Source organism: Heterodontus francisci, chromosome 2 (assembly GCF_036365525.1).
Source record: "Heterodontus francisci isolate sHetFra1 chromosome 2, sHetFra1.hap1, whole genome shotgun sequence".
Taxonomy (NCBI): Eukaryota; Metazoa; Chordata; class Chondrichthyes; order Heterodontiformes; family Heterodontidae; genus Heterodontus; species Heterodontus francisci.
This window is the reverse complement of record NC_090372.1, coordinates 51,610,155-51,630,249: the sequence shown is the minus strand read 5'-3', so window position 1 is coordinate 51,630,249 and position 20,095 is coordinate 51,610,155. Positions and strand designations below refer to the sequence as shown.

The 20,095-nt window shown below is 42.4% G+C and overlaps 1 protein-coding gene across 10 annotated transcripts in view; it reads right to left on the bottom strand.

Annotated features, from left to right (window-relative positions):
• The window catches only part of LOC137384353 (phosphatase and actin regulator 1-like), an 859,907-nt gene that overhangs the window by 200,333 nt on the left and 639,479 nt on the right, over positions 1–20,095 (bottom strand). For all 10 annotated transcript variants that reach the window (XM_068058280.1, XM_068058345.1, XM_068058335.1 and 7 more), the window contains one exon: positions 15,561–15,891. In XM_068058280.1, the coding sequence (XP_067914381.1) occupies positions 15,561–15,891 (331 nt within the window). The remainder of the gene's footprint in view (positions 1–15,560; positions 15,892–20,095) is intronic.

The window sequence follows — 20,095 nt, the reverse complement described above, 5'->3', positions numbered from 1 at the left end:
TCCTTTGTGAAAACAGAACTAAAGTATGCATTTAGATGGTCAGCCATTTCTTTGTTCCCCATAATAAATTCCCCTGTTTCTGACTGTAAGGGACCTACATTTGTCTTCACCAATCTTTTTCTCTTCCCATACCCATAGAAACGTTTCCATCTGCTGGTTCCTCTTTTCGGCACCCTGCTCATTCTACATCCTAAAAGAACTCTAATAAATTTGTCAAACACAATTTATTTTGCATTAAAACCATGTTGACTCTGCTTAATTGTATTCTAATTTTTTTAATGTCCTGCTACTACTTCCTTAATAATGGATTCCATTATTGGAGAAGGTTGAGGAAGGGAATGTAATGGATATTTACATTGATTTGAAAAAAAGCATTTGACAAAGTACCACATAAAAGGCCAGTTAACAAAATTGAGACCCCTGGAATAGAAGGTTCAATGTCAGTTTGGACAAAAAATTGGCATTAGGACAGAAAACAATGAGTCATGGTCAATGGTTGTTTTTCAGACTGGAGGATGGTAGACAGTGGTGCTCCCAAGGAGCAGTGCTAGGACCGCTGTTCTTTTAATATATTTTATATATATATGTATATATATATATATAAAATAAATTGGACTTAGAGTAAAATTTCAAAATTTGCCAATGATCCCAAACTTGGAGGTGTTGCACACAATGAGGATAACACTAATTGACTGCAACAGGACATAGATAGGCTAGCAGAATAGGCAGACAAGTGGCAGGTGGAATTTATTACTGAGAAGTGTGAGGTGATGCATTTTGGCAGAAGGAATAAGGAGAGGCAACATAGAGTTAATGGCACAATTCTAAAGAGTGTACAAGGACACCCTGGGGGTTCATGCGCATACATCTTTGAAGATGGCGGGACATATTGAGAGAGTAATTAGTAAGGCATATGGGCTTCATAAATAGAGGTATTGAGTACAAAAGCAGGGATGTTATGTTGAACCTTTTATAAAACTCTGGTTAGGCCACAACTACTGTATTGTGTCCAACTCTGGTCACCACACTTCAAGGAAGGATGTGAGGGTCCTTGAGAGGGTGCAGAGGAGATGTACCAGAATGGTTCCAGGAATGAGGGATTTTAGCTACAAGGTTAGCTTGGAGAAGCTCAGGTTGTTCTCCATGGAGCAAAAGAGCTTGAGGGGAGATTTGATTGTGGTTTACAAGACTATGACAGGTTTAGATAAGTAGTCGAAGAAAAGCTGTTGCTATTAGCTGATCGTGCAATGACTCGGCGACACAGATTGAAGGTTTTGGGCAAGAGATATAGGGGGATGTGAGGAAGAACTTTTTTAAGCAGCAAGTGTTAATGGCCTAGAGTTTGCTGCCTACTAGGCTGGTGGAAGTGCAGACAATCAATGATTTAAAAAGGAAATTGGATGGGCACTTGAAGGAAATAAACTTGCAAGGCTATGGGGATACAGCGGGGGAATGGGACTGACTGGATTGCTCTTCAGAGAGCCAGCATGTACTCAATGGGCCAAATGGTCTCCTTCTGAACCATAATGACTCTCTGACTCCAGCATTTTCTCAATGATAGATGTTAGGCTAACTGGGCTATAGTTTCTTTCTGTCTCCCTCTTTTCTTGAGTAGGGGCATTAAATTTGCAGTTTTCCAATCCACTGGGACCTTTCCGAAATATAAAGAATTTCGGAAGATTACAATCGATGCATCCACAATCTCCGCAGCAACTTCTTTAAGACCCTAGAATGTAAGCCATCCGGGGACTTGTCAGCCTTTAGTTCCATAAGTTTGCCTAATATGTTTTCTCTAGTGATGATGATTGATTTGAATTCCTGCCTACCTTTTGCCCCTGATTTTCTACTATTATTGGATGCGTTTAGTGTCTTCTACTGTGAAGTCAGATACAAAATACTTGTGCAAAGTCTCTGACATTTCCTTGTTTCCCATTATAATTCCCTCTGAGGGATCCACATTTACTTAGCACTATTCTTTTTTCTATACTTGTGGAAGCTCTAACTGTTTCAATATTTCTTGCTAGTTGACTCCCAGATGTTAGGCTAACTGGGCTATAGTTTCCTTCTTTCTGTCTCCCTCCTTTCTTGAGTAGGGGCATTAAATTTGCGGTTTTCCAATCCGCTGGGACTCTTTCCAGAAACTATTTTCCGGAGACTATTTTCTCCCTCATTATTATCTTTTTAGTCATTCTTTGCTGGTTCCTAAAATGTTCCCAGTCTTCTGTCCTAGCACTAATCTTCAGAACACTGTATGCCTTTTCTTTCAATTTGAAACGATCCTTAACTGCCTTAGTTCTTCTCATACTGTCTTTGTTTTTCAATGGAATATATCTTTGTTGAAAAACATGAAATATCTCCTAAGTGTCTGCCACTGCTTATCTGCTATTTTACCTTTTAATCTGTTGTCCCAGTCCACTTAAGCCAACTGTAACTTCATACCTTTGTAATTGCCTTCATTTAAGTGTGAAACCCTCAAACTGAATCTGAAATTCTCTCATGGTATCATCACTCTTCCCTAGATGATCGTTTAATATGAGATCATTAATTTTTAATCCTGTCTCATTACACATTACCAGATCTAAAATAGCCTGTTCCCTGGTTGGTTCCACAATATATTGTTTGAAGAAACTGTCCCGAATACATTCTATGAACTCATTCTCAAGGCTACCTTTGCAAATTTGATTTGTCCAATCTATATGAAGATTGAAGTAACCCATGATTATTGCAGCACCTTTCTTACAAGCCCCCATTATTTCTTGATTTATACTCAGTTAGGGGCTACAGTTAGGGGCCTATAGATTACTCCCAACAGTGACTTCTTTCCCTTACTATTTCTTATCTCACCCAAACTGATTCTACATCTTGATCTTCCTTTCCTAACAGAACTGCCCCAGTTCCTTTCTGCCTACCCTTCCAAAATGTCAAGCACCCCTGAATATTCAGTTCCCAGCCTTGGTTACCTTGCAACCGCATTTCTGTGAAGACTATCAGATGATACCTATTTATTTCTATTTGTGCCATCAATTCATCTATCGTGTTACGAATGCTACGTGCATTCAGAAAAAGAGCCTCTAATTTTGTCTTTTCACCATTTTCCCTCCTCTGACCCTATTTGCCGGTGAACTCTTATGTTTGTATGCTCTGTCCCTTCCTGTCACACTCTGGTTATCATTATCCATATTGCAACCCTGCACTATTGCCTTGTCCTTTCTCTTTAACTTTCTAAATTTCCCCTCAATTGAACCCTCCACCCACCCTGCCCCCCACTATTTAGTTTAAAGCTCTATCTACAGCCCTAGTTATTCGATTCGCCAGGACACTGGTCCCAGCATGTCTCAAGTGAAGCCCATCTCAATGGAACAGCTCCCTCTTTCCCCAGTACTGGTGCCAAGGCCCAATGAATTGAAACCCATTTCTCCCACAACAGTCTTTGAGCCATGCATTTAATTCTCTAATCTTATTACCCTATGCCAATTTGCTCATGGCTCAGGTAGTAATCCAGCGATTATTACCTTGAGGTTCTGCTTTTTAATTTAGCCCATAGCTACTCTTACTCCTTCAGCAGAACTTCTTTATTAGTCCTACCTATAATGTATCTAACTGGACCATGACAATTGGCTCTCTCCATTCCGACTCTAAGCTCCTTTCCTAGTTTTTAATCTAAACCTTGTTTACTTTATTAAATTTAGTTATATGCTTTAGGCCTTTACTGTAACTTAGCCCACAGTCCTAATTTAATCCTATTTGTTTATATTTTATATATATCAAGCAGAAGCTCCTACCCCCACCTCACCAAATTCCCACACTTGCCAAATTCTGTCGCACTCTGGTGAAACTGCTCTCTACTAATAGACCTATTATTGATTCACTTACTGTTTTTAATTACCCTGATTGAAATTTTTAATTTACCAACTCTTAGTTCAAACCAATACCCTAGTTTAGAAAGAAAAAAAGAGAAGAAAGGAGAAACACCCACTATACCTGCCTCTCACCTCTGCTCCTGCTCTCGCTGCTGCTGCTCTTCATATCCCTGCCTCTTGCCTCTGCTCCCACTCTCATTGCTGCTGCTGCTGTCAGGCCTCTCCTCACCGCTCTTTACATCCATGCCTCTCGCCTCTGCTCCCACTCTCGCTGCTGCTACTGCTATCAGGCCTTGCATCACTGCTTTTCATATTCCTGTCTCTTGCCTCTGCTCCCATTCGCGCTGCTGCTAGTATCCACAGCTTTGATGGCAGCACTATGAGCTTGCATGGCAGCAAGCTGATCTTTTATGACTTCAGTCTGAGCTTCCACTACAGTAGTCAGAACATGCTTCTGAACAAGGAGCTGGAATAGGCTACTTGGCCCCTCGAGCCAACTCTGCCATTCTATAAGATCATGGCTGATCTATTTGTGGACGCAACTCCACTTTCCTGCCTACCCCCTGATACCCTTTGACTCCTTTGTTTGTCAATAATCTGTCTACCTTTGCCTTAAAAACATTCAATGACTCTGCCTCCGCCGCTCTCCGGGAGAGTTCCACAGACTCACGACCTTCTGAGAGAAGAAATTACTCCTTATCTCTGTCTTAAATGGTAGACCCCTTATTTTGAAACTGTGCCCCCTAGTTTTAGTCTCTCCCACAAGGGGAAACATCCTTTCAACTTCCACTCTGTCATAGAGTCATGTCAAGTCCCCCCAGAATCCTAAATATTTCAATGAGATCACCTCTCATCCTTCTAAACTCCAATGAATACAGACCCAACCTGTCCAACCTTTCCTCATAAGATAACCCTCTCACCCCAGGAATCAATAGAGTGAACCGCCTCTGAACTGCTTCTTTCTTAAGCAAGGAGACCAAAACTGACCACAACACTCCAGAGGGGGTCTCACCAATGCCTTGTACAACCATAGCAAAACATCTCTACTTTTGTATTCCATTCTCCTTGCAATAAATGACAACATTGCATTTGCCTTCTTAATCATTTGCTGTACCTGTATACTAATCTTTTGGGTTTCATGTACAAGGACACGATTTCAGATAAAATAAAAGCAAAATACTGTGGATGCTGGAAATCTGAAATAAAAACAAGAAATGCTGGAAATACTCAGCAGGTCTGGCAGCATCAGTGGAGAGAGAAACAGAGTTAACGTTTCAGGTCAGTGACCCTTCTTCAGAACTGAATCAGACACGATCTCAGAGTTCTGCAATCTCTTTCCATTTAAATAATATGTTGCTTTTCTATTCTTCCGGCCAAAGGGGACAAGTTCACACTTTCCCACATTTTATTGCATCTGTCAAATCTTTGCCCACTCACTTAATCTATCTGTATTCCTTTGCAGACTCCTTATGTTTCTTCACAACTCACTCTCCTACCTATCTTTGTACGATCAGCTAATTTAGCAACCTTCATCCAAGTCATCGATATGGATTGCAAATAGTTGAGGCCTCAGCACTCATCCCTGTGGCACTCTACTAGTTACAGTTTGCCAACCTAAAAATGACCCATTTATGCCTACTCTGTTTCCTGTTAGCTAATCAATCCTCTATCTATGCTAATATGCTGCTTCCTATACCATGGGCTCTTATTTTGTTTCATAACCTTTGATGTAGCACCTTGTCAAATGCCTTTTGGAAATCCAAGTACATCACATCCACAGGCTCCCCTTTATCCACTATTCACTATTTTCCAATCTGATGGGACCTCTCCAACATCTAGGGAATTTTGGAAAATTAAAACCAATGCATCCACTATCTGAGCAGCCACTTCTTTTCAGATCCGAGAATGAAGTCCATCAGGACCTGGGGACTTGTCAACTTTTAGTTCTAATAATTTTCTCAGTACCCTTTCCCTGGTGATGGCAATTGTTTTCAGTTCCTCCCTCCCTTTCAACTCTTGACTCACAATTATTTCTGGGATGTTATTTGTATCCTCTACAGTGAAGACAGATGTAAAAAATCTGTTCAACTCCTCTGCTATTTCCTTATTTTCCATTATTTACTCCCCAGATTCACTCTCAAGAGGACCAATTCACTTTTATTTACTCTTTTCCTTTTTAAATACCTGTAGAAACTCTTGTTATCTGTTTTTATATTTCTAGCTAGCTTTCTCATACTCTAATTTCTCTCTCATTATTCTTTTAGTCATTCTTTGCTGTTTTTTATATTCTGTCCAATCTTCTGACCTGCCACTACTCTTCACTGATTTGTACGCTTTTTCATTCAATTTGATACCATCTTTAACTTCCTTATTTAGCCACGAATGGTGCGTCCTTGCCCTACAGTCTTTCTTTCTCATTGGAATATATCTTTGCTGAGTGTTATGAAATATCTCCTTAAATGTTTGCCACTGCATCTCTACTGACCTATTCCTTAACCTAATTTCCCAGTTTACTTTAGCCAGCTCTGTCTTCAAACGCTCATAATTACCCTTATTTAAGTTTAAAACAATAGTCTTAGATCCACTCTTATCCTCAAATTGAATGCGAAATTCAATCATGTTGTAATCGCTACTACTTAGGGGCGCCTTTGCTATGAGGTCATTAATTAATCCTGTCTCATTACACATTACCAGAGCCTGCTCTCTGGTTGGCTCTAAAACATGCTGCTCTAAGAAACTGTCCCTAAAACACTTCATGAGCTCATTTTCCAGGCTACCTTTGCCAATCTATATGCAGATTATAATCACCCATGATTATCGCCATACCTTTCTCACAAGCCCCCATATTATTTCTTCCTATATACCCCAACCTACAGTGTGGTTACTGTTAGGGGGCCTATAAATTACTCCCGCAAGTGACTTGCTACCTTTACTATTTCTTATCTCTACCCACACTGATTCTACATTTTGATTTTTAGAACAAAGGTCACCTCTTTCCATTGTACTAATGTCATCCTTAATTAACAGAGCTATCTCTCCACCTTTTCCTAGTTTCCTGTCCTTCTGAAATGCCCTGTACCCTTGAATATTCAGGTCCCAGCCTTTTTCATCTTGCAGCCATGTCTCTGTAATGACTATCAGATCGTACATATTTATTTCTATTTGACCTATCAATTCATTTGTTTCGTTATGAATGCTATGCTCATTCAAATACAGAGCCTTTAGTTCTATCTTTTTACTATTCATGCAATCTGTAGCCTAAGCTGCTTGCACATTCTTAATTTTGTACATTCTGACCCTTCCTGCCACACTCGATTATTTCCCTAATGGCAACTTGCTCTCTTGCCGTCCTCTCACTTTAATTTATCATATCTTCTCTCACTTGATCCCTCGCCCCCAGTATTTAGTCTAAAGCCCTCTCTACCACCCTAGTTATATGACTCGCCAGAACACTGGTCCCAGCACGGTTCAGGTGAAGATCATCCCAATGGTACAGCTCCCACTTTTCCCAATACTGGTGCCAGTGCCCCATGAATCAATACCCATTTCTCCCACACCAACTTTTGAGCCACCTGTTTAACTCTCTAATCTTATTTACCCTATGCCAATTTGCTCATGGCTGAGGTTCTGCTTTTTAATTTAGCCCATAGCTGTTCATGCTCGCTATGCAGAACCTCTTTCCTAGTCCTATCTATGTTGTTGGTACCCACGTGGACCACGACAACTGGATCCTCCTCCTCCCACTGCAAGTTCCTCTCCAGCCCCGAGCAGATGTCCTGAACCCTGGCAGGCAACACCGCCTTCTGGACTCTTGCTCTTGGCTGCAGAGAATTGTGTCTATCCCTCTGCCTCAACTATATCCTACTACCACTTCATTTTTGTTTACTCTCCATGCTTGAATGGCTTGCTGTACTATGGTGCCATGGTCAGTTTTCTCATCCACCCTGCAGCCCTCACTCTCATCCATACAAGCTGACAGAACCTCAAAGCTGTTGGACAATTGCAGGGGCAGAGGCTCCTCCACTTCTGCCTTCTCGATCTCCTTATCTGCCTCATTCGCAGTCACACCCTCCTGTCCCTGACCACTGATCAAATCAGAAGACCCTGTCCCATGGGGTGTGGCTGCCTTCCGGAACAAAGTGTTCAGGAAACTTTCCCCTCCCCGGTCGATGCATCGCAGTGTCTGGAGCCCGGCCTCCAACTCATCAACTCTGAGCTGAAGCTCCTCAAGCTGCAGACACTTACTGTAGATGTGGTTGCCGTGGATCATACTGGTGTCCACGAGCTTCCACATACTGCAGCTGCAGCACATCACTTGCTCTGTCATCTTGATTAGGTTTTAAATAACTAATTAATTATTTAATTAATTAATAGGAAATACTCACCAAATTATTAAGCTTTACTATTAGTAAATAAAACTTTACAATTACTAAAATTACCTGAGTTTTGAAAGCTAAATGAAAAAACTCTCACCAACCAAACAACTACCTGTTTTCCTGTGACATCACACTTTGATTTTTCTCAGAATGCGGTAGGTCCACTCTGATGGGCTGAACTGGCTAGCTCTTTTCAACTATGCTGGTCTTGCTCTCCCTCTCACGCTCCTTCCCATCGCCGCTCATTTAAACTCTCCGGGTCTCGCTCTCTCTCACTCCTTCCCGCTGCTGCTCCTTTAAACACTTCGGCCTCGCTCTCTCTTGCTCTTTCCCGCACCACTCTTCTAAACTCTCCGGGTCTCGCTCCTTCCCACTGCCGCTGTTCTTTTAAACTCTCCAAGTGTCGCTCGTTCCCGTCATCGCTCGTTTCAACCTTCCAGGTCTCGCTCTCCATCACTCCTCCCCATCGCTCTTTTAAATTCTCCGGGTCTCGCTCTCTCTCGGTGGGTTGTTTCTGCTTGAGCTGCAATGGAAGCTGAGACATTGGCCATCAGACACTGCATCGTGGTTGGGTTGGAAAATTTTTTCATGGAGTTGGCCACCACTTCAACACTGGGAAAGGATGGGTTCCAAAGTCTGTGTGAAGCCCTGTGCCGGTTTGGTGCTGGACTCCTCCATGCTCCTTGCCAGTGAGCACAGGCTTTCTGGCAGGTCTGCCAGTGCACCAAGCATTTCAGTTTGCATACCCATCAGCCTTTTTCTGTTCCATCAAAGTTCTCATTAGAGTCCTCTGCGCACAACTTGTGTGACTCCTCCTCCTCTGGTGAGCTGGCACCTCCATCATCCTTGCCCCCTGCCCTAGCTGCAGGTTATTTGTGCCCACCAGATCCTGCCTCTAAGCTATTCTCTAAATTACATGCAATGCTGGTATCTGAGCTGGTGGTTGTGAGTGTAAGAATGAAGGATGGTGTTTTTCTCTTCAGCTTTGTTTTTCTGCTATTCCACCTCCTTCTGTTCCACCAGTGCCTGTTCATGTTGCAATTTTGGGGTATTTCAAAGCAGAAATGCACAAAGCCAGGGGAGGGTTGTCAAGCAAGAAATTCATGCTTACACTATCTGCAACTTGTAAATCAGGAGAGATTTTGGGATGGGGGGAATCAGGATGTAAGATGGAGGATTAGGTATGAGCACACCATCACCTTTAATAGTTTTAGCCCGCTGCTGCACATGACCTTACTCATAGCCGTTCCAATGATGGCAAGTACCATCTCCTCCATGGGGGCAAACACATTCAGATGTTGCTGCCTCTGGTTATGTGCCACCTTGTCCTACAAGGGAGATGGAATGGTGCCAGTGAGTGTGGTGCAATGGTTGAATAGCTGGAAGTGTATGCAAACTGTGTGATGTGGGTATAAGGCTTGCAACAGTGCTAATTGAGGGTGAGGTGAAGGTATGAAAGTTAGATAGGACTGGTGATTTATAGAGACTGTTGGTAGGTGAGTGATGGGGCTGTGATGAATTGAGCAGTGTGTGATGCAGTGGTTTAATTGGTAGGATATGGCATTTGAAGATGCATTTATTGACCTTGAGCACTTGTGAACTCAGTGAACTTACTGCGACACTGCAGCCAGGTCCTCATGGCTAAAGTCCTGGCATTGAACGCCAAAGCTATCTGTTCCCACTGCCTTCTGAGAGATTGTATATAGGGTCTCCTGGCCGCTGCCAATAGATGACATCTCCCCTCTCTGCACTTCCTCAATCAAGGCCTCCAGTGCAGTGTCAGAAAATCATGAAGCCCACTCTCTGCCATGTTGTGCTGTAATTTGCTTGCTCACACTTTCATCTTCAACCATTTTCAGTGCCTGTTTCAGCCAGAATGCACTTCCCCTTTTGGAGGTGCAGGCTGACTTTAAGTAGTGCAGGCTGACTTTAAGTAGTGCAGGCTAGTTTTAAATGGGTGACCTAGTGCATGAATCACAAAAGGTTAATATGCAGGTACAGCATGTAATTAGGAAAGCTAATAGAATGTTATTGTTTATTGCGAGGGGAACTGCATACAAAAGTAGGGAGGTTATGCTTCAGCTATACGGGGAATTGGTGAAACCGCATCTGGAGTACTATGTACAGTATTATATTTATATATATATATATATTATATTTACTATATACAGGGAGGTATACTGTAAATGGCAGAACCCTTAGGAGTATTGACAGGCAGAGAGATCTGGGCGTACAGGTCCACAGGTCACTGAAAGTGGCAACGCAGGTGGATAAGGTAGTCAAGAAGGCATACGGCATGCTTGCCTTCATCGGTCGGGGCATAGAGTATAAAAATTGGCAAGTCATGTTGCAGCTGTACAGAACCTTAGTTAGGCCACACTTAGAATATTGCGTGCAATTCTGGTCGCCACACTACCAGAAGAACGTGGAGGCTTTGGAGAGGGTACAGAGGAGGTTTACCAGGATGTTGCCTGGTCTGGAGGGCATTAGCTATGAGGAGAGGTTGGAAAAACTCGGATTGTTTTCACTGGAACGACGGAGGTGGAGGGGCGACATGATAGAGGTTTACAAAGTTATGAGCGGCATGGACAGGGTGGATAGTCAGAAGTATTTTCCCAGGGTGGAAGAGTCAGTTACTAGGGGACATAGGTTTAAGGTGCGAGGGGCAAGGTTTAGAGGGGATGTACGAGGCAAGTTTTTTACACAGAGGGTGGCGAGTGCCTGGAACTTGCTGCCAGGGAGGTGGTGGAAGCAGATACAATAGCGACGTTTAAGAGGCATCTTGACAAATACATGAATAGGATGGGAATAGAGGGATATGGTCCCCGGAAGTGCAGAAGGTTTTAGTTTAGGCAGGCATCAAGATCGGCGCAGGCTTGGAAGGCCGAATGGCCTGTTCCTGTGCTGTACTGTTCTTTGTTCTTTTTGTATTGGTCTCCTTATTTAGGGAAGGATGTAAATGCGTTGGAAGCAGTTCAGAGAAGGTATACTAGACTAATACCTGGAATGGGCGGGCAGTCTAATGAGGAAAGATTGGACAGGCTTGGCTTGTATCTGCTGGAATTTAGAAGAGTAAGAGGCGACTTGATTGAAACATATAAGATCCTGAGGGGTCTTGACAGGGTGGATGTGATTTCCTCTTTCTGGAGAATCTAGAACTAGGGGTCACTGTTTAAAAATAAGGGATCGCCTATTTAAGACAGAGATGAGGAGAAATTTTTTTTCTCACAGGGTCGTGAGTCTTTGGAATTCTCTTCCTCAAAAGGCGGTGGAAGCAGACTCTTTGAATATTTTTAAGGCCGAGGTAGGTAGATTCTTGATAAGCAAGGGGGTGAAAGGTTATCAGGGGTAGGTAGAAATGTGGAGTAATCAGTTCAGCCATGAACTTATTGAATGTCGGAGCAGGCGCGAGGGGCCGAGTGGCCTACTCCTGCTCCTAATTCATATGTTCGTATTAGCACTGGTTCCTTCCTCATTGAGCTGGAAACACGCTGATCAACAAAGTTCTCTTGTACAAACTTCTGCATTTCCTCCCCGCCTTAGTCCTGTCATGGACAGGTATGGAAAATCATCAGAAAGGCCAATGGAAAGCTGTCGACTTGCCAGAATGATATCTGGACACCAAGGATTAAATTATGAGGAGAGATTAAAGGATGATTGGATTGAATTTTCAAGATTTTCAGGGGAACTGAAAGGGTAAATACCAAGCATTTATTTCTGTTAGTTGTCATGTCTGGGACTAGGGGCATAGTCTAAAAATTAGAGCCAGGTCTTTCAGGAGTGAAGTTAGGAAACATTTCTATCTGCATCAAAGTTTGGAACTCTCTTCCACAAATGGCAGTTGATGCTCGATCAATTGTTAATTTTAAAACTGATATTATAGATTTTTGTTAACCAAAGATATTAAGAAATATGAGGCAAAGGCAGGTATTTGGAGTTAGGTCACAGATTAGCCATGATCTCACTGAAGGGAAGAACAGACTCGAGGGGCTAAATGGCATACTCCTGTTCTTTACACTGTTACTGGCCCAGTGTACATTAGGGTATTTGAAGTTCCACATTGTCACTATCCTGTAGTTCTTGCAACTTTCTGTAATTTGCCTGCAAAATAACTCTTCTCCCTCCTTCCCATTCTTTGGTGGCCTGTCGTACACAACCAGTAGCGTAACAGCTCTTCTATTAGATTTTTAGATTTAGAGATACAGCACTGAAACAGGCCCTTCAGCCCACCGAGTCTGTGCCAACCATTAACCACCCATTTATACTAATCCTACACTAATCCCATATTCCTACCACATCCTCACCTGTCCCTATATTTCCCTACCACCTACCTATACTAGGGGCAATTTATAATGGCCAATTTACCTATCAACCTGCAAGTCTTTTGACTGATCAACCAAACAGACTCAACTGCATTATCCCTCCCCAGTACTATAATAGTTTATTTAATCAATATTGCCAAGCCCCTCCTTTTTTCCTGCCCTATCTTTCCTGAATATCTCGTCTCCAAGAATATTAAGTTCCCAATCCTCCCCTTCTTTAAACAAGTTAGACCCTGCAATATTCACACACTCATAGGAAAACCCTGAAAATACTGGCACACTCCCTGCAACAGCCTGCCAATATTCACAGAATCCCAGGAATACCATTCAAATAGACATACCCCAGGTTCATCTTGAAAATATCCACACTCCCAGGAACTGCCTGCAAATATTGGCACAATTCCAAGAACATCCTGAAAACACTTACATGCTTCCAGGAACACCCTGCAAATATTGACATATTCTCAGGTATACCCTGAAAAAATGAACTCAATGGCCCCTGTTGTAACTTCCAAAAGATAATACTAGCTATGCAAAGGAAAACAATGTTATCATGGCAGAACAATTCCTTTAATTAGCGAACAGTGAGAGAACACACTAGTAAATTCATAAAAGTACAGAATACAGATAGACTATATGCGGGTTATATTAGGCCTGGTCTCATATGAACTGAGGTCTGATTGCTTTCTTGAACACTTTGTATTCAGGTGTGCACCCTCTCTCCCCCCAGTGTTGTTGGACCTGCAGTTTGAAAATCTATAATCTATATCTGACTAACATTATCCTCTTTACACAACTCACCATTGACCTCCATCGCTATTGAGTCCATATTTTTGCTATTTTACATATATAATCATAGAAGCACAGAAAAATTATGGCACAGAATGAAGCCATTCAGCCCATCATGTCCATGCTGGCCGAAAAAACTAGCCGCCTAATCTAATCCCACCTTCCAGCACTTGGTCATAGCCTTGCAAGTTACAGCACTTCAGGTGCATGTTCAGGTACCTTTTAAAAGAATTGAGGGTTTCTGCCTCCACCACTGTTCCGGGCAGTGAATTCCAGACACCCACCACCCTCTGTCCCCTCTAATCCTTCTCCCAATCACCTTTAAACTGTGTCCCTTGGTAATTGACCTTTCCGCTAGGGGAAACAGGTCCTTCCAGTCTACTTTATCTAGGCCCCTCATAACTTTGTATACCTCAATTCAGTCACCCTTCAGCCTCCTCTGTTCTACGAAAAACAACCCTAGCCTATCCAATCTTTCCTCATTACTGCAACTTTCAAGCCCTGCAACATTCTTGTAAATCTCCTCTGTACTCTCTCCAGAGTAATTATGTCCTGCCTGTAATGCGGTGACCAAAACTGTACCCAATACTCCAGCTGTGGCCTAACCAGCGTTTTATACAGTTCCAGCATTACATCCTTGCTTTTGTATTTTATACCTCGGCCAATAAAATAAAGCATTCCATATGCCTTCTTTACCACTCTATCTACCTGTCCTGCCACCTTCAGGAACCTGTGGACATGCCCTTCAAGGTCTCTCACTTCTTCTACCCCTCATAAAATCCTCCTGTTTATTGTGTATTCCCTCACATTGTTTGCTCTCCCCAAATGCATTACCTCACACATTACTGGATTGAATTCCATTTGCCACTTCTCTGCCCACTCAACCAAATCATTGATATCATTCTGGAGTCTACGTCTATCCTCTTCACTATCAACTACACAGCCGATATTTGTGTCATCAGCAAAGTTTGCAATCATGCCTCCCAAATTTAAGTCCATATCATTAACATATACCACAAGCAGCAAGGGACCCAACACTGAGCCCTGTGGAATGCCACTGGAAATAGCTTTCCATTTGCAAAAACATCCGTCGACTACTACTCTTTATTTCCTGTCCCTGGGCCAATTTTGGATCCAACCTGCTACATTCCCCTGTATCCCATGGGCTTTCATTTGACTGACCAGTCTGTCATGTGGGACCTTGTCAAATGTCTTACTAAAGTCCATGTAGACCACATCCACTGCACTACCCTCATCAATCCTCCTTGTTACTTCCACAAAAAACTCAATCAAGTTAGTAAGACATGATCTTCCCTTAACAAATTCATGCTGACTACCCCTGATTAAGCCGTGCCCCTCAGAATTGATTCTATAAATGTATCCATCACTGAGGTCAGACTGAACGGCCTATAATAATTTGACCTATCCCTCGCACCCTTTTTAAACAATAGTACAACGTTCACAGACCTCCAATCGTCTGGTACCTCGTCTGTATCTAGAGAGGATTTGAAGATGCTCCTCAGAGCATCCGCTATTTCCTCCCTGGCTTCCTTTAACAATCTGTGATGCAATCCATCCTGCCCTGGCGATTTATCCACTTTCAAGGATGTTAGACCCTCTACTACTTACTCTCTCATTATGGCTTTTGTATCTAATATTTCACACTCCTCCTCTTTAACTACAATGTCTGCATCAACCCTCTCCTTTGTGAAGACAGAGACAAAAAAGTCATTAAGAACCCTGTCCACATCTTCTGCATACAGGCATAAGTTCCCTTGTACATCTCTTAAAGGCCCTACCCTTTCCTTAGTTATCCTCTTGATATATCTGTTCTGTTTGTCCATCACTAGTGAAATTTCACTGCCCAAATGCATTTTCCGCCCACAATTAGCTTGAAATTTCCTCAAAGCATCTCCCTCCTCCTATTCATCCTCCAAGAAATCTTTGAGATGAATCTATGAAGGTCTCAGCAACATTATTATCAGAGTTTGTCAGAAGTCAGTTTAGGTGCAAAAGGCTTTGTTTTTCACATTAATCCTTTGATTCCAGATTGTTATCCTGCCACTGATATCTTAAGCTCTTCCAATTTTTACATAATTCTGAATGTTATATCACACCCAGATCTCTTATTATCTGGGTTTATCATTTTGATTAGGCTGTGTGAGATCAAAGCTGGTAAAGTCAAAGATAAAGCATGCTGGCTAACATATTACCTTTCAAGCCTTTGCATTGTCAAGGCCAAAGTCTTGTTGAGTTCTTCTATCACTTTACTAGTAGGTACTGGTGGATGGATAGGTAGCCCGCTGGATAAAGATGAAGAATGGGAGCCTCCGTACTGTAGCTGGTGCTGATGAGTGGCAAGCTGGGAAGGCAGCAATTGATGCTGTACCGAAGAATGCTGGGAGATTTTCTGCACAACAGAATAGGAAGTAGGCGGAGAGTCTGCAGCCTGTGGTGGAATGCAAATCATCACTTTCTTTGGAGGTAGAGGGGGTGACAACCTCACAGGCTGCATACAAGGCAACTTCACAGGCTGGCCAGTGTCTGATTAAAAAAAAATAAAACATATTAAAGTACCACTCGCTGAACAACTCAGCAGCTATTTACTCGTTCTTCCACACCCTCCCCAGCTGTTTCCCTACTCACTTAGATTGATTTGGGGAAAAAAGCCATAGGGATGAAATCTGTGTTCACAGTGGGTGACAACATCAAAACCTTAACCATACGCACTGAGCATGCAGCCCCTCCACTGGGAGCGTGGGATTACAGAATTACTCTTTGCAGTTTGCAAAGTGGCTACAGGGTAAATTGTGTGAGACCCTGCTTCTAGCGCAGATTGAAGAGGTGGGCACACCCGATTCATAGCATTCCTCATATTCTGGCCATTCACTGTAATGACTGAACAATTAGATGCACTGAGAATCAGAAATGTTAATCTCCAGTTCTTTGATTTGTGCTGGTAGTGGAGTCTTGTACAATTTACCCTGGTTTTAGTGAGCTTGAATTGAGACTTTGTAGATTACTTTAAAGCCTTTGGTGGTCAATAAACTCACAGGTTAAGCATATTCAAGAAGCTTCAATCCAATTTCCAGCAAATGTGAATGCTCGGTATCAGCTAGTCTTCAGTATTGATAATTGGCAATGAATATAAAAATAACCAGCAGATACCATTACTGTTACAGTGAGATCAAAAGTATGCTACACTGTGATCGGTCTTTATAGCATGGTGAAAACATGGCGGCTGGACCTACTCTAAACAATGTCCTGCTTCTGCCTCAGCTAGGTGCCTTACAACAATAGAACTACATTTGCTGCCAGCTGTGTTTTACTACAGCATAACAATACTTCTTTCTATACAGCTTCTAATAGGGAATTGGACAAAATATTCTTTGCAAAGCTTGCAACTGGTGAACTTCTTTAGCATTAAAAATTAAGTATAACTACATGTTATTACACTTTTTTATCCAGACTTAATATCAGGCATTCTTTGTGAAGTATTGGAGAAAGAGCTAAGGTTAGGTTTTTAAATACTGAAGCTATGGATAATACAGTGTGATGGAGTCTGAGCAAACAGTTGACCTGCTGAATGTACTGCTAGGTGAACTGACTTTGGGATTCAAAGCTCGTATTTTTCTGGGACAGTCATTCACTGGAAAAGAAAACTGAAAACTTCAGAGTTCTGAGGAGGACAGGACTGGTTAGAACCAGTTAAAACAGTCCTATGATCAGGGACATGTGACTGGAGCTCAGATTTCAGTTTACAAGATCACCCTGCAGTGTGTGGAAGCAGAAACAGTAAACTGGTGGTTTAAAAAAGACACAACCTGCTTTAATTGGAACCTGTTTTCTGTGAGCTGGCCCTTTGCAAATACAAGTTGTTACAGCTGTTTTCAGTGACTTAAAGAGTTCCTGAAGGCAACACCAGTGGAGTTATGCCATCAAGACTGTTGTGCAAAAAACTACGGAAGTTCCGGAAGGGTGCGCAGTTTTGGTGGAGACAGTATTGGTGGAGTTCGGATTGCAGGGGAACTGCTATCGAATGGAAATCGGCATTTGCATCTGGGAAGAGGAGATCTAGAGATTTACTTGAAAAGTTAAAAGACCTGAAGGACTTTGTGGTTGTAACTGGTGCTACTTTTGTTAAGTGGACTACCCAAAAGACTCATGAGATTTATCTTTGCTGCATCTGATAAATAATGGGTAATGTTTAAGCTATATATATTGACCGTGATTTAACTGTTAGTTTATGTTTAAGTTTTGTTTGTGTTTTAAAGTAAAATTTACAAAAGTGAAATCTTGTCCGTTTGTTCTTTTTCTTAATTGGGGTCAGTCCGTGGATTAGATTCTTTTGGTTTGTTATCTGTATGGGGATCATAACAACATATATAAGAAAGCTATTTAACTCAGACTCAAGAGTGCAGCAACAGGGATTTACAGGAAGAACAATTATCATTTATGTAATGTCTTTAATGTAGCAACAATCCTACTGCACTTCAAAAAGATGAAAATGGATCCTGAGTGCTAATTTGAGATATAGAAACACAGAAGGTTTATGAGGAAAGAGGCCACTTGGCCTAATGTGTCTGTGCCGGCCGAAACAAAAAGAGCCACCCACTCTAATCCCACTTTTCAGCATTTGGTCCGTAGCCCTGCAGGTTACAGCACTTCAGGTGCACAGATGAGGTTTTCTGCCTCTACAACCCTTTCAGGCAGTGAGTTCCAGATGCCCACCACCCTTTGGATGCAAAAGAATTTTCCTCATCTACCCTATAATCTTTGTACCAATCACTTTAAATCTATGCCCCCTAGTCACTGACCTCTGCTAAGGTAAATAAGCCCTTCCCAATCACTCTATCCAGGCCCCTCACAACTTTGTACATTTCAATCAAATCTCCCCTCAGCTTCATTTGTTCCAAGGAGAACAACTCCAGACTATCCAATCTTTCCTCATTGCTGCAATTTTTCAGTCCTGGCAACATCCTTGTAAATCTCCCCTTTACCCTCTCTAGTGCAATTACATCCTTTCTGCAATGAGGTGACCAGAACTGCACACACTACTCAAGATGTGGCCTTACTAATATGTTATATAGTTCCAGAATAACCTCCCTGCTCTTATATTCTATGCCTCGATTAATAAAGGAAAGGATTCCATATGCCTTCTTAACTACCTTATCGACCTGTCCTACTTCCTTCAGGGATCTGTGGACATTCACTCCAAGGTCCCTCATTTCCTCTACACCTCTCAGTATCCTCCCATTTATAATGTATTCCTTTGCCTTGTTTGACCTCCCCAAAAGCATCACCTCACACTTCTCTGGGTTAAATTCCATTTGCCTCTTTTCTGCCCACCTGACCAGTCATAGAGTCGGACAGCATAGAAACAGGCCCTTCGGCCCACCGCGTCCATGCCGACCATAATGCCTATCTATACTAATCCCACTTGCCTGCATTAATTCCATATCCCTCTATGCCTTGCTCATTCAAGTACCTGTCCAAATGCCTCTTAAATGTTGCTACTGTTCCTGTCTCCACCACCTCCTCTGGCAGCTCATTCCAGATACCCACTATTCTTTGTGTGAAAAATTTACCCCTTTGATCCCCATCTTAAATCTATGCCCTCTAGTTTTAGTCACCCCTACCATGGGAAACAGCCTCTGGCTATCTACCCTATCTATGCCTCTCATAATTTTAAATACCTCTATCATGTCCCCTCTCAGCCTCCTTCACTCCAGCCATTAATATCTTCCTGCAGTCTACAGCTATCCTCCCCACTATCAACCACGTGGTCAGTTTTTGTGTTGTCTGCAAACTTCTTGATCATTCCCCCTACATTTATGTCCAAATCGTTAATATATACCACAAAAAGCAGGGGACCCTGTACTTAGCTCTGTGGAACCCCACTGGAAACAGCCTTCCAGTCACAAAAACACCCTGCCTCTGAGCCAATTTTGTATCCAGCTTGCTACATTCCCCTGGATCCCATGGGCTTTTATTCTTTTAACCAGTCTGCCATGTGGGATCTTGCTAAAATCCATGTAGACCACATCAATTGCACTACCCTCATCAACCCTCCTCGTTACTTCCTCAAAAAATTCAATCAAGTTAGTCAGACACGACCTTCCCATAACAAATCCAGGCTGACTATCCTTGATTATGACTGAAGACATTGTCCAAGAGGTAGATTTAGAATGTTTTTGAAGCTGAAGTCAGAGATAACAAGGAGGAGGGGTATTGAGAGAAATTTCTAGAGTGCAGGGCTGAGTCAGCTGCAGAATCTTCCACTTAAGATTAGGCATAGCAAGGGAGGTGTAAAGGATGCTAGAGTCAGATGAACAGATGGTGTGTACTAGCACAGAGGGTTGGCAGTGGCATGGTAAATATAAGCCATGGAAGGATTTGTAAACTGGGATGAGGATTTTGAATTTAGTTAATTTGGGTATGGAAAGCCAGTGGAGACTGGCAAAGAGAGGTGTGTTAGGGGATTGAGACTCATTATTATGTGATGAAAATGGCAAATTGTTGCCTATATAGGCTGGAACCTGTGAAGCTAGCAAGAGGTCAATACCAAAAGTGACAAAGGCATATAAGAGAGGGCTTCAACAGTAGCGAGAGTAATTTAACAGAAGCAGGAAATATTGCAGATGTTGAAATAGGTGGCCTTGATGATGGGTATGCTTTGAAGTTTGGCTCAGGGTCAAGTAAGACACCAAAATTGGGCACCATCAGACAAGGCAAGAATTGGAGTCCA